This window comes from Leuciscus leuciscus (assembly GCF_965113295.1).
Source record: "Leuciscus leuciscus genome assembly, chromosome: 18".
In the NCBI taxonomy this organism is placed as follows: Eukaryota; Metazoa; Chordata; class Actinopteri; order Cypriniformes; family Leuciscidae; genus Leuciscus; species Leuciscus leuciscus.
The window spans coordinates 200,001-212,500 of NC_138742.1; the positions used below are offsets into that span (position 1 = coordinate 200,001).

Consider the following 12,500-nt stretch of genomic DNA (forward strand, 5'->3'; position numbering starts at 1 on the left):
TAAACACACTCGCATCAGCCAGATATGGTGTGCAGAACAAGTCCACGATCTGTTGTCCACAGTGATATATGAAGCTCACGTTCTCCCTGAGGCTCAGTGCGGTTCATCCGTACGCCACGGTATAGAGAAATACAAAACTGACATTTAACTTGCAATTCTTACTTTATAACTCGCAATTACAAGTTTAAATCCCACAATTCTTACTTTATAACTCGCAATTACAAGTTTAAATCCCACAATTCTGACTTTATTACTCGCAATTACAAGTTTAAATCCCACAATTCTGACTTTATTTTTCACAATTACGAGTTTATCTTGAAATTCTGACTTTATTACTCGCAATTACAAGTTTATCTTGCAATTCTGACTTTATAACTCACAATTACAAGTTTATATTCCACAATTCTGACTTTATTACTCGCAATTACAAGTTTATATTTTACAATACTGACTTTATTTTTCTCAATTAAGAGTTTATCTTGCAATTCTGACTTTATAACTCGCAATTACTAGTTTATATTCCACAATTCTGACTTTATTTTTCTCAATTACGAGTTTATCTCGCAATTCTGACTTTATTACTCGCAATTACAAGTTTATATTCCACAATTCTGACTTTATTACTCGCAATTACAAGTTTATATTCCACAATTCTGACTTTATTTTTCTCAATTACGAGTTTATCTCGCAATTCTGACTTTATTACTCGCAATTACAAGTTTATATTCCACAATTCTGACTTTATTACTCGCAATTACAAGTTTATATTCCACAATTCTGACTTTATAACTCGCAATTACAAGTTTATATTTTACAATACTGACTTTATTTTTCTCAATTAGGAGTTTATCTTGCAATTCTGACTTTATAACTCGCAATTACTAGTTTATATTCCACAATTCTGACTTTATTTTTCTCCATTACGAGTTTATCTTGCAATTCTGACTTTATTACTCGCAATTACAAGTTTATATTCCACAATTCCGACTTTATAACTCGCAATTACAAGTTTATATTTTACAATACTGACTTTATTTTTCTCAATTAGGAGTTTATCTTGCAATTCTGACTTTATAACTCGCAATTACTAGTTTATATTCCACAATTCTGACTTTATTTTTCTCCATTACGAGTTTATCTCGCAATTCTGACTTTATTACTCGCAATTACAAGTTTAAATTAAGTGTAATTCATTTTGCAACTTATAAAGCATAAAAATATGTATTCAATTTACATATTAAAACTAGTGTATGAAATGGCAAATGTAAATTATATAATTTAATTTTAATTTTCCACCAAAAGTATCACAAATGTAATGGCAAATGTAAATTTAAATACAGAAATGCATTTTCATTTTGCATTTTACATTTCAAATTGACTATTGCTACCCATTTGGTCCCATAATCGTCCTTGTTGTGAACGGGAATAAGTCCAAAATAAATATCTCACAAATATTCAGCAGAACTGCATGAATCAACATAAACTGTATTTACACACACAGTTCACACGACTTAGTGTTTTCCACATCGTTATAACCGTCTCTTCTGTGATTGGCCGGCTGCTGTGATTGGCTCCCGTCAGAAGGACGCTCTCATGTGGTTTCGCATGTTCTTCAGCTCCAGCTCCAGTTCTCGTATTTTCTCGTCTCTCTGCTTGAGTTGCTCCTGCAGATTCTGAATCTGGTGACACGACACCTGCGAGATTCAAACGCACAGCGTTACGACCTCTGACCTGTGAGAAAACCACATGACCTGACCTCTGTTTGCGTCTGACCTCTGAGGGCTCGGTCCGGCTCAGATCTGAGCGTGTGCGTGAGGAGATCCAGTCGTGGCTCTTGGTGTCGTCCTCCGTCCAGTCCTGTAGGTCTGCGATGATGTCAGGGGGGTGTTCTGCGTCCTGATTGGCTGGAGCCTCTGCTTCAGTCGGGCTGCTGTCGAGTGCGATGATGTCAGGGGGGTGTTCTACGTCCTGATTGGCTGGAGTCTCCTCTTCAGTCGAGTCGAGTGCTTTAGCTCCAGGTCTCAGAGACATCAGCAGCGGCCCTGCATGAATGACCGAGCGTTTACATTTATGCATTTAGCAGATGCTTTTATCCAAAACAAGAAACAAAAGCAATTCGTCAAAGAGGACATCAATATTCGCCAGGTTCACTAGTGGGGAATTAAAGTTGATAAAAGACTTTTAGCATTTATAATTCAGATGTAGTTATTTGGGTGTATTGTTCACAGTATCATTCATTTGTTGGTTTAGACTGCTCCCATACAGTTCTCCCACAAGCACTTGAAGGCAGCATTTACTCGCCCTCCTCCAAACTAAAAAGGCTTTTCGTTCAATTTTTGGAAAACAAATGAAGATCTACATGAATCGAGCAGTTTGGTCCAAATCTCGTGATGGGATACGATCGCTTTTTTTGATGAACAGATTTAATTTAGTCTTTTATACCATGTATTTTTGTACTTTTTGAAACGTGATTATGTGAACGAGGGTGAGTAAATGATGACAAAACTGCACTATAATTTCAATAAGAGTCTAGTTTGACTGGCCTTTATTCTGTCCCATCAGCCACTCGTCTGCGGTCAGGGCTGGTTCATTGGCTGCTGTCACGGGATAAATATCCTCCTGAAAACCATCAGACCGCTGACAGAAACACAAACATCACATTCCATCACAACCTCATTAACAGCTTGGGAAACCTCCCACATATGTTCCTCCCACATACAGGCTCCTCCCACATACCGAGTCCTCCCACCTATATGCTCCTCCCACACACAGGCTCCTCCCACATACTGAGTCCTCCCACATATTGAGTCCTCCCACCCATATGTTCCTCCCCACACACAGGCTCCTCCCACATACGGAGTCCTCCCACCATATGCTCCTCCCCACACACAGGCTCCTCCCATCATATGCTCCTCCCCACACACTGAGTCCTCCCACCATATGCTCCTCCCACACACAGGCTCCTCCCCACACACCGAGTCCTCCCACCATATGCTCCTCCCCACACACTGAGTCCTCCCACCCATAAGCTCCTCCCACACACAGGCTCCTCCCACGTACTAAGTCCTCCCACCCATATGCCCCTCCCCACACATGGGCTCCTCCCTACACACAGGCTCCTCCCACCCACGGGCTCCTCCTACCCATAGGCCCCTCCCACCAACACTCCTCCCATCGGCGGCCCTCGTCTCAGGTGAGCTCTTACTGTCCGTGGCACACAGAAGCTCAGCGGCTCCAGCAGATCTTTGACGGTGAGCAGCCTGTAGAATCTGAACACCTCACACACACTGATGTTCAGGCCACGCTTGGGCATCACACCTAAACACACAAGCCAACCAATGACTGTCCAGAGTGGAGCACAGCAGTGCTCATGTCAACATCACTCTATATGTGTGTGTGTGTGTGTGTGTGTTTGTACCCAAGCAACATCACTCTATATGTGTGTGTGTGTACCCAAGCAACATCACTCTATATATGTGTGTGTGTGTGTGTGTACCCAGGCCTCTCTGAGGGGACGTAGACCGATACTCGGACAGGAAGTGAATGAAGGGTCTCTCCGCACTGACCTCATAATACCGAATGTTACCATCACCCTGAAACACACACACACAGTTCAATTATTTTCTTACTACCTGTACAAATATCAAAAAATTCTTAAATCAAGACACTTGATAATGATATATGTCTTGTTTTATGAAAAAAATTATTACAATTCAGTAAGTTTCTTCTTAATTAAACATCCCATGAAGACACTCCACAGACACAGAGACACACACAGCCTAACACAGGACAATAGCCTGTACCTGTACTGTGGATCTTAATCTTAACTCTTTCCCCGCCACTGTTTTTTTAAGTTGCCAGCGCCAGCGACTTGCTCATTTGCACTAAAGTTTAATGGCCCCCTTAACATTCTGTTGTATGAATATCTGAACATTGCAATTTATCAAAAGAAAGAACCCCGTGTTATCCTAGCTTCATGCATTCTTTTTTTTTATCAACACTTGTGGGGTAGGTGTGTGGGTAAATAAATAAATACAAAAAGCAACACTGAGCAAAAAGCTGAGAAAATCATGTTTTCGTCAAAGTCTACATCCAGATGTGATTCAGTGAGATGATCAAACACAGATCGAGTCCCTCAACACCTCAAAGCTTCAGTTCCTGTAGCTCGTCCTGTAGCTCGTCCTGTAGCTCGTCCTGTAGCTTCAGTCCTGTAGCTCGTCCTGTAGCTCGTCCTGTAGCTCGTCCTGTAGCTTCAGTCCTGTAGCTCGTCCTGTAGCTCGTCCTGTAGCTCGTCCTCTATCTCGTCCTGTAGCTCGTCCAGACTCGTCCTGTAGCTTCAGTCCTGTAGCTCGTCCTGTAGCTCGTCCTGTAGCTCGTCCTCTATCTCGTCCTGTAGCTCGTCCAGACTCGTCCTGTAGCTTCAGTCCTGTAGCTCGTCCTGGCTCGTCCTGTAGCTTCAGTCCTGTAGCTCGTCCTGTAGCTCGTCCTCTATCTCGTCCTGTAGCTCGTCCAGACTCGTCCTGTAGCTCGTCCTGGCTCGTCCTGTAGCTTCAGTCCTGTAGCTCGTCCTGTAGCTCGTCCTGGCTCGTCCTGTAGCTCGTCCTGTAGCTCGTCCTGGAGCTCGTCCTGTAGCTCATCCTGGAGCTCATCCTGTAGCTCTTCCTGTAGCTCGTCCTGTAGCTCGTCCTGTAGCTCATTCTGGCTCGTCCTGTAGCTCGTCCCGGCTCGTCCTCGTCCTGTAGCTCGTCCTTTAGCTCGTCCTGTAGCTCGTCCTGTAGCTCGTCCTGTAGCTCATCCCGGCTCGTCCTGTAGCTCGTCCTGTAGCTCGTCCCGGCTCGTTCTGTAGCTCGTCCTGTAGCTCGTCCTGGCTCAGTAACGTTGGGCTGTTTTGATTTATATGTTGCTTAATGATCGTGTTATTTTACATATGCATCTGCTTACATGTGATAGCGCTTGTTTCTGATTCTTCTTCGCCTGTGTTTAGATCAGGAGATTCTGTACTCTTTCAGAAGATGTGTCATAGCGCCCCCTACCGTATAACAATGTAAACACAGAAAGCTGGAAATTTCTGCCAATGACGGGGAAAGAGTTAATAAATCATATTTTGTAAACAGCTCTTGAGTCTCTAGATCATTCTGTAATTGTGTAATCGATCGCTGAACCCGGATCTCGCTCATTTTCTAACACTGGTTACGCCCCTGCTAAAGTGGCCCATCGACAGCTTTCTGAAGTTATAAGCAAACATAGACGTTTATCATATCTTGTGTCCAGTAGATGGCGCTGTCCAGGAACTGCTCATGTACCCTCAGCTTATGGAGGTGACAACACACACCACATTTCGACTCAATACGCTAAAGCGTTATATAGGCTCATGTCAACTGTGGCGTGCACACCGTCAGATTCATTGTTGCGTTATACGAGAACAGTTCTGCCTATCAAAAAGCCTTTGATAACTTTTTGTCTTCATCGTCTAAAGACGATTTGTGCCAAATTTGGTGAAGTTCTGACACATGGTTTAGGGCTAGTTCACAAAACAAATTCAAAATGGACCTTTCCAGCCAGATACAGCATGTGTGTGTCGGCATCATAGAACGGGAAAATGACTCCCGAACCTCCATCCAAATCCTCCTCCAGTAACGGCTCGGACAGATCCTCCTGCAGACAAACACACCTTATAACACATCCGCTGAATACACACACACACACACACACACACACTGAACATGAGTGCATGTGTGTTACCAGATCCCACAGGGCAAACTGTCTCTGGTTCCAGCAAGAGTTTCCTGTGGACACCAGCATCTTCAGATCCCACAGGAACAGGATCCTGGATACTTTACGAGAGCCACTGCAAGACTCCTGGAGGAGAGGAACGTCACAGATGAAGCTCATGTCTTTATCGTAAGACATGATAAGAGAGAAACTTTATTGTCATTGTAGTTATACAACGCACACACTCACCTGCAGCACTCGCCCAGTCCGCGGCTCGATGATTCGGATCTTCTTGTCTTTGCAGACCGTGGCCAACAGACTTCCATCTGCATTAAAACTCAAACAAACCACCAGCTCAGAGTGTGTGTTTATCACACACACCGGCACCTCTGGTGTGTCTAAACGCCACACAAACACCTACAACACACACACACACACACACACACACACAGCTGACAGACTGATGATTTCAAACACTTGTCAGAAACATGATCTACGTCCAGCGCATCAGTACATCAGAGACTAAAGGACACTTATTAATCTTTAATCACTGTTAAACGGTTTAGTTAGAGGAGAACTGGCTCTGGAACAGTGTGTGTGTGTGTGTGTGTGTGTGTGTGTGTGTGTGGTCATACCTTGCAGTCGTAGGCGGAGCTTAACAGCAGGTCTCTGGCGGTTGGATGCCACTCGATGAGCGAGACCCTGCGGCAGTGAGCGAGCAGATCTTTACTGGGAACCGTCAGGTCCACCTTCAGTCCGTTAGGAGGGATGTTCCACACCTTCACCTACACACACACACACACACACTGCTCTCATGTCATCTGAGATCTCGCAATTCTGTTCAAATTAAAAAAGGTAATTGCACATTTCTATCTCACAATTCAGACTTTTCTTCTTGCAATTGCGAGTTAACATAATTTTCGTCGACTTTCATGAATTTTTTTTTTCATAACGATCTCTTAATTGAATTGCGCGGCTCTCTCGCGATAAGTGAATCAAACTGACGCTCTCCAGGTGCCGTGTGATTGGCTGTTCACTGCACATGACACACTTTCCGCTGCTTTAGAGTTAATCACAAACTCTGGATCAAACCTGAGTTGGCAGAGAACGTTTAAACCAAGCTTTGTGAGACCGCTGGACCTGATCTAAACCAGGCTGGATTAATCTGGATTTATCAACTCTAACCCTACTCTGAGTTTGTTCAGCTAGCTTCATGCAACAGAGGTGTGTAGTGTTTCAGCTTACTTGTATAACAAGCAACAGGGCAATTGCAAAAAAAAAGGAAGAAAAAAAAATCAACTTTTATCTCAAAACTCGCAATTGCATCTCACAATATCTGCCTTTTTTTTTTACATCTCACAATTCAGATTTTTTTTTATTCCACCATGGATTAAATTTTTTTGACTTTCTATCTTGAAAATCTGTCATTAATCTTGCAATAGCGAATTAACATGTTCATTTAACTTTTTATCCTAAAATTCTGACTTTTTCTCAAAAAAAAAAAAAGACAAAATTGCAAGAAAAAAAAAACTTTTATAAACTCCGAATTGTAATCCTTTTTTCTGTAATTCCGTTTTTTTTCCCTTCCCGCAACGGAATAAACAATTAAAAAGGTAATTGCGACTTTTTATATCACAATTCTGACGTTTTTCTTGCAATGTCAAACTCACAATCCTGACTTTTTTTTTTTTTTTTTGCGAGAACAAAACTCGAAATTATGAGATTTAAACAAAAAAATGGTGACAAATAAAGTCTGAATTGTGAGATAAACATGTGCATTTTTTTATTCTGTGGTGGGAATAAGTTTCTCCGTCAGATTTTCCAGGCTTGAGTACATGATGACAGGCCTCCTGAAGAACTGACCGTACAGTCCTCAGAACAGGAGGCGATGCGCAGGTCGTTAAACGGGTCCCACTTGACGTCCAGCACACGAGCGCTGTGACCACACACACGCGGATGCAGAGGACTGACACGGCCCGTCTGAAACACACACACACACACACACACACACTGGGTCAGAGCAGGTTGTGTTGTGTTGTGTTGTGTTGTGTTGTGTTGTGTGTATGGCCTTACGTGACGGACAGAAATGACAATGAAGGCCCCGCCTCCTGTACACTCGGTCACCACGGCGATGAAGCGTGGATTAACGGCACAGAACAGGTTGTCCTGGACACTATGTGTGATTGACAGCCCGTGGCACCGCCCCTTAACCCCCGCCTTCCCGATCACATGATGAAACGCCTCACAGGAGTGACACTGGGACATCTGAAACACACACACACACACACACACACACACACACACACACACACACACATGCACATACACACAATGACAGGGTTATCAGTACATAATGACTGACAGGATGTGTGTGTGTGTGTGTGTGTGTGTGTGTGTGTGTGTGTGTGTCGTTCAGTACTGTAGTTTTGTTCCTCCGTGTGAGTATGTGTGTGGGGGTGGGGGGGGGAATATTTTTCTGATATTGTGAAAAAATATAATTACAGTTACAATACAAGTCAACTCCTATTTTCACTATAGGAACATTTTAATGTAAAGCGATTTCAGACACCCCTATTGTGGACCGTACCATTTTTAACCACCGCGTCTAGAAGCAACGGAGATAGAGAACGACTTCAACTTCTCAAGCAAGTGTCAACGTTGAATGACAAAACGCTTTCATAAAGTATCATTCTTTTAAACATTCCTGATTTGTATATTCAAAAATATTTTAAATAATCTAATTTAATACAGTTATAATTTTTCAATGTAAATTATTTAATTTTATTGGTAACAACCTAGTGTCTAATTATTTTAATTGAATATATTTATCAAATTTAAGAATTTGAAATGAAAGATGGAGCATACATTTAATAAAATTAGGGGAAAATGCCCTTTATAAAGGTACAAAAAATTATTCTGAGTGTTTTCAAACAGTGATGTAATGAAACATTGACAATTTAAGCTTGAAGGGAGTAAAGCCTCTGTTTAGGCTATTAAGGAAATGTAATTTTGCCAAAAGAAGAACTTTTATTGCCCCCAGACCCCCCTAAAGATACCAAGCTCCACCAACAAAAAATTTGGGGAAACACATTAGGCTATATGATGATCTACAAAAAAATACACATTTTATTTTATTTTTATTAAAACACATTATTATGATTTTACCACCTCCGCCTCATTTTGAGCCAGGAAAAACCCTGAAATAGGCAGTAGGCATCTTGTAAAGGTATTACTTTTACCAGTAATTAGAATGGTATTTCAGTGCACTTAACTTCTAACTTTTGGGAGTTGATCAAAACAGTTCTCTTTTGGATAATAACAATGAGATATTCTGTAGCCTACTGATTATCAGTTTGTCGCATGTTTAGACCTTGTATGTGTGTTACACAACACATGTTGCACTTGGCGATCACGGTGGGGATTGATATGGTAGTGGACCATGATGGTCATAGAAGAAGTGAAGGAGCAGTACCCCCCAATTATGGTGGGGTAATTCGCACTCTGTGTGTATGTGTGTGTGTGTGTGTGTGTGTGTGTGTGAGTGAGTGTGTGTGTGTGTGTGTGTGTGTGTGTGTGTGTGTGTGTCGTTCAGTACTGTAGTTTTGTTTCAGCTGAAGATCAACGTCTCATTAAGGATTTTTCCATCTCATGAATCATTGAACATCCTACAAATTTGGAGGATGAATGTTTAATGCTGTAAGAGATTGAGTTACAGAACAAGCCGTTACAACACAAAACATCTGACATCTAACCCGAACAGCGATTCTCACGCTCGCACAACTTTCTCTGTCCCGACACGTCGATCTACACTCAGTGTCGGTGGTGCTGTCCATCAGCGGATCGTCACTCAATAACTTATAATCAATTAAAAGAAATCTAATCAGACCTAAATTTAGGCCTGAAAGTTTAGAGGCTTCATAAATGTTTTGTTCAAAAACCAATTTCCCCTTTAAAACATCTCAGTTACGAATGTAGCCTTGGTTCCCTGAATAGGTCCACTTCAACGCTGCGTCACCGTCGCTATGGGAACGATATACCATAACGCCTCACGTACCTGAGGATACAAACCTGAGTTCAGAATTAAAAGCTAAATTAAAACCCATATTCAGTGTGCAAAAGTCAGTGTATTGGCTTGAACCTGAACTTTAAATGGGACTCAAACCTCTTTTTACTATTGATAATAATAATAATAATATAACATTATTCCTATGACAGTAATAGCCATATATTGTAAAACAAATGCACTGAAAAATAAATAAAACTTTCATCATTAGTTTTGTCATAATTTCTATACATGTAAGAGATAATCCTGCAAGCTTTTATTTTAGCGGAAAACAAGTTTACAAACGCGTCTCATTACAAGTCTAGTGAAACGCTGCAATCGTCAACTATGCAAATGTGAAAATAATGAGTAATTGCGTTCCTAAATGCACGCTATACTCAGCAGATGCACAGACAGAGTTCACTGCATTCACACACTGTGCACTAAGCGGTGCACTGGCCAAAATCTATGGCGTGATGGAATAAAGGCTTCAGATATTCATCACACAGAAGGGGTTCCCATAGCGACGGCTAACGCAGTGTTGAAGTGAACCTGTGAAAGGGAACCAACTGTCAGACCTCATCAGTCCTTCTCACACGTCACATGATTCAAGCAAGAAACGTCACATTGACCAACAACCTACAGAGAGCAAACACTGACCGGCTGCTATTTTGCACTGAAATAGTGCTTAGTTATTAAAGGCGTGGTGTGGCGAGGGGGCGTGGTGTGGCGAAGGGGCGTGGTGTGGCGAGGGGGGCGTGGTGTGGCGAAGGGGCGTGGTGTGGCGAAGGGGCGTGGTGTGGCGAAGGGGCGTGGTGTGGCGAGGGGGCGTGGTTCCGTGAGGGGGGCGTGGTGTGGCGAGGGGGCGTGGTTCCGTGAGGGGGGCGTGGTGTGGTGAGGGGGTGTGGTTCCGTGAGGGGGCGTGGTTCCGCGAGGGGGCATGGTTCCGCGAGGTCTGTAACGGGAGAGAAAGGAGACGAGCGGTGCGCGAGTAGGTCAAGTGTAAATGACGAACACCTGTGTCTTGTTGCAGTAACTGGCGTGGAGAGAGTGGATATAAGCCGCTGTGGAGTGAGAGACAGGAGAGAGAGAAGGACTGAGAACTCATACGCCACAAGAGTGATCGTGTGGACTGAAGTATTTCTGAAAAAGTGTTTTGTGCTGTAGCGCGGCTACGGTGAATGCGCTGTGTGTGCGCCTTTTATTTTGTATATTGTTTTGAGTGAATAAAATGTTCGAGTCCCAGTCATGCTGACCCCGTCATCTTCCTTCTAAACTCTGACCTCATCACAGGTGGTATAATGCCCGTTTCACAAGATGTATAATAAGTCTCTGATGTCCCCAGAGTGTGTGTGTGAAGCTTTAGCTCTAAATACCCCACAGATATGTTTATATAGCATGTTAAAATTGTCACTTTTTGAGGGTGAGCAAAAACACGCCGTTTTTGTGTGTGTCCCTTTAAATGCAAATGAGCTGCTGCTCCCGGCACAGGGGGCGGAGCTTCAAGAGCTCTTGTCCTTAGCAGCTTGATGACCTCACACACATGCACTGAAAATTTAAAAAACTTTTAGTCTTTTATCTTTTACAAAAATGGAGAGACTCTAGAAGAAGTGACAACATGTAGAAGCAACAGGACATTTCTGAATGGATAGTTCAGTGCCGGCCCGAGCCTTTTGGGGGCCCTAAGCAGAATTTGATTTGGGGGCCCCCTCCCACCACGCAGAGTCACCTGTGCTTGACGATTATTGACACAATGTCACGCTATAATGTTACATTATAAATTAATACAATGAGGTTATGTATTAATACAAAATAAATACTTAATAAAAAATAGATACTTAAAAAAGTTTTAACTTTTTCTTTACTCTTTTACTAACTCTTGGAAACTTCTGAAAACAAACTGTCACAAAACATATTAAAAAAATTATTAGCAAAATATCCTCCAACGTTTTGCAACACTTTGCAGTTTGAATGATGTCTTGTATGAACATGACGGAGTATGTTTTTATGTTTCCACTGTTCGATCGCGCCCGCGACTCACACACACATACACACACACACACACACACACACAACACACACACACACACACACACACACACACACACACACACACAATTAACATATTCCAGCTTTGTAATATTCCACTGTGATGTTTCCAAGCACATTTTTGCGCGTGTGAAGAGGATGATTTTTTCCGTCGATATTGGAACGTGAGTGAAGTACAAAGCCTATGATAAAGAATAGTTTACCATCCAAATCCATCGCGAATGTTGAAACATTTTGATTCTAATGAGAGAGATACGTGAGCCCAACGCCGCTTACTTTCACTTTCGCTTTAAATTATTTCGTTTTGGCTTGTTTATAGTTATTTTTTATTCTTGTTCTGTTCTGAATATCATTACATTTAAAGGATAAATCATTGATCAAATACAATTTTTGTGACATGGCTTAACATTACCGTGACTTTGCTCACAAATTGTCTATGCACGCGAGGTTATGCGCATGACTCAAACACTGGCAGACACAGCAGCAGTTGTAGGCAGGTATATTGATCATGAAATCAGAATTTTCTTGTCTTGAATTATTAATCCTTTCATTCATTTATGTCACTTGTTTAAGTTAATTAATATGTAAAAAAATAAAAATAAAAAATAAAATAAAACTCGATTGGGGGCCCCCTGGTGGCGAGGGGGCCCCAAGCAGCCGCTTAGTTCGCTTATGCCTCGGGCCGGTCCTGGGATAG

At 42.3% G+C, this 12,500-nt stretch overlaps 1 protein-coding gene across 4 annotated transcripts in view; it reads right to left on the bottom strand.

Moving 5' to 3' along the window:
• Positions 1-1,265: 1,265 nt before the first annotated feature.
• Positions 1,266-12,500, bottom strand: part of coro2ab (coronin 2Ab) — a 12,988-nt gene continuing 1,753 nt past the window's right edge. Inside the window, exons 2-12 of one of the 4 annotated variants that reach the window (XM_082145908.1) lie at positions 7,786-7,977; positions 7,576-7,692; positions 6,348-6,497; positions 5,954-6,129; positions 5,743-5,923; positions 5,551-5,655; positions 3,497-3,593; positions 3,206-3,318; positions 2,544-2,637; positions 1,774-2,042; positions 1,266-1,694 (exon numbers count right to left, since the gene is read on the bottom strand). In XM_082145908.1, the coding sequence (XP_082002034.1) occupies positions 1,578-1,694; positions 1,774-2,042; positions 2,544-2,637; positions 3,206-3,318; positions 3,497-3,593; positions 5,551-5,655; positions 5,743-5,923; positions 5,954-6,129; positions 6,348-6,497; positions 7,576-7,692; positions 7,786-7,977 (1,611 nt within the window). In that variant the 3' untranslated portion in view covers positions 1,266-1,577. Of the gene's footprint in view, positions 1,695-1,773; positions 2,043-2,543; positions 2,638-3,205; positions 3,319-3,496; positions 3,594-5,550; positions 5,924-5,953; positions 6,130-6,347; positions 6,498-7,575; positions 7,693-7,785; positions 7,978-12,500 lie in introns of all 4 variants that reach the window. The other 3 variants (XM_082145909.1, XM_082145907.1, XM_082145906.1) reach the window with 3 other exon arrangements.